Below are 2,500 nucleotides of genomic sequence, written 5' to 3' on the forward strand. Positions count from 1 at the left end.
TAATCTTCCCAGTTGCAGGGACCTAGCGGAGGAAAACGAATGAATGACATTGAATTAGTCACCAACACGTCTCCTCTCTTCTCGTCTCTTTTTCTTTCCTCTCCTCTCTTCTGCTCTTTACTCTCCTCTCCTCTCCTCTCCTCTCCTCTGCTGTGCTCACCTCTCCTCTCCTCTGCTGTGCAATGTGCTGATCTGTGTTGTAAAGTGGAGTGACAGCAACACCCGACCACCCCCCCCCCCCCCCCCCCACAGTCTCAAACATCATTACCCACCTCACCATATGCCCCAACCCCCACCACACCCAAGCCCCGCCTGTTGCTGTTTGCCAGTTTGCCTGTTTGTTTGTGTGTTTGTGTGTTTGTGCTTGTGCTGTGCTCTACCCCGGGACGTGCTCCCCCCTCCCTCTCCTCTCCTGCTCTTTCCCCAGCCCTGCTAAAGTAATATTCCACTGCCACACATGCAAGCCTGTGTGTGTGTGTGTGTGTGTGTGTGTGTGTGTGTGTGTGTGTGTGTGTGTGTGTGTGTGTGTGTGTGTGTGTGTGTGTGTGTGTGTGTGTGTGTGTGTGTGTGTGTGTGTGTGTGTGTGTGTGTGTGTGTGTGTGTGTGTGCGTGAGAGCTTTTTATAATGTGGCAGTGGGTGTCTGCAAATTCAGTGCACAGAATGGCTGGGTAGTGCTTAGATGTTGCTGTCAGGAGGGTGAGGGGTGTGTGTGTTTGCACGGGTGCGTGTGTGTGTGTGTGTGTGTGTGTGTGTGTGTGTGTGTGTGTGTGTGTGTGTGTGTGTGTGTATGTGTGTGTGCGCGCGTGCGTGTGTGTGTGTGTGTGTGTGTGTACATGTCTCTTCAAAAGTAGGTTGTTGGGGTCTGTCACACTGGGTGCTATCATTAGTATACATACGGTACTTCTACATACGGTACTTCTACATACGTTCTTAAATGTTAATGTATGTACAGTACAATACGTTTGTGCAATGTTTTTCAGGCGCAGAACGGCTGAGTAAACTAAGTCCTTTGGGAACAAAAAAGGACTGATAGCCTTTAAACCTGCCCTTGCAGTCAAAAAAGTAAAAAAAAAAGTGAAATTTGATTTGTAAAAGTTTACGGTATATACGTAGAAGTGGTGTTTCCAGATTTTTGTACGATGCTTGTGTGTGTGTGTGTGTGTGTGTGTGTGTGTGTGTGTGTGTGTGTGTGTGTGTGTGTGTGTGTGTGTGTGTGTGTGTGTGTGTGTGTGTGTGTGTGTGTGTGTGTGTGTGTGTGTGTGTGTGTGTGTGTGTGTGTGTGTGTGCATAGTTTTTTTTGTTATGCACAAAAAATGACAAATGTATATAAGAAGAGCTCTTTTCAAAATTGCTACAAATCCGTTCTAACTTATTCAAAAATGGTGTCTTTTATTGTGCTATCAGTAAATATTAATAAGACGACTATATTTGTTGTTTGAATTTGGTCGAAAAAAAAACCAGACGACATTAGCCTAGCTCAAATTACAGTGACGCTACCCAACAGTTAAATCTTCAACAGAATTTTGGGAAATAGTAGCTCTTCATTTTGACAGTTGAGAAGCATTTGTCTGATCTCAAGATCTGTGGAAGTGAGGGTGGGAGACGTCCTTTTTTACATGACGCACCTTCAAACATGAAACATTTCAACGCATTCAAACAAGGTATAAGTCACATTCAGTAGTATACCAATATATATTTATCATGTGGTGGGGTGAGGTCAAGTTGAGTGGTGGGTGGGCACTCACACTTACAGTGATGCTAACATAACACAAATTTTAAAAAGCTTTTATAGCGATTTGGAAAATATCTTTTCATTTTGACAGTTGAGAGGCCAATGTCTGATCTAAGGATCTCTGGAAGTGAGGGTGGAGATTGGGTGGGGAATGTTGAGGTGATGTAAGGTGGGCTGAAAGTAAGGTAAGGTAAAGTAAGGTGAGGTGAGGTTGAGGGGGCACTCACACTTACAGTGATGCTAACAAAACACACATTTTTAAAAAAGCTTTTATAGCGCTTTGGAAAATAACTTTTCATTTAGACAGTTGAGAGGCTGGAGGCTGGGTGAAGATTGGGTGGGGAATGCTGAGGCGATGTGAGGTTGGCTGAATGTAAGATAAGGTGAGGTGAGCTCAGGTCAGGTGAGGCACTGTGAGGTGGGCTGAAATTGAGGTGAGGTCAGGTGAGGTGAGGTCAGGTGAGGTGAGGTCAGGTTGACGGGGCCACTCACCTGTCTGTTGCGCTCGTCCATTATCCGCGTGATCTGGATTTTTTTCCTCCCCATCTTCCCCGCCCTGTCGTCTATCTGGTCTGGCCGAAAAGAAACGTCTTATGCGCTGTCCCTCGCTTTTTTGTTTTCTCGCCGTGCCACCCCCACTCAAACTGCTTTCTCTTCTCGTCTCTCGTCTCTCTTCTCTCTCGTCACTCGACTTGCTGCTCCGCTCAATTCAAAGATTCCAGCATCCGTACCTGCAAGACAAAAAAAAGAGAAACGAGAGAGAGAGA

General features: G+C 45.8%; 1 protein-coding gene across 3 annotated transcripts in view; it reads right to left on the reverse strand.

Annotated features, from left to right (window-relative positions):
• The window catches only part of mef2cb (myocyte enhancer factor 2cb), a 147,889-nt gene that overhangs the window by 81,488 nt on the left and 63,901 nt on the right, over positions 1-2,500 (reverse strand). For all 3 annotated transcript variants that reach the window (XM_063195274.1, XM_063195272.1, XM_063195273.1), the window contains one exon: positions 2,226-2,464. In XM_063195274.1, the coding sequence (XP_063051344.1) occupies positions 2,226-2,279 (54 nt within the window). In that variant the 5' untranslated portion in view covers positions 2,280-2,464. The remainder of the gene's footprint in view (positions 1-2,225; positions 2,465-2,500) is intronic.

Source organism: Engraulis encrasicolus, chromosome 3 (assembly GCF_034702125.1).
Source record: "Engraulis encrasicolus isolate BLACKSEA-1 chromosome 3, IST_EnEncr_1.0, whole genome shotgun sequence".
Lineage (NCBI taxonomy): Eukaryota > Metazoa > Chordata > Actinopteri > Clupeiformes > Engraulidae > Engraulis > Engraulis encrasicolus.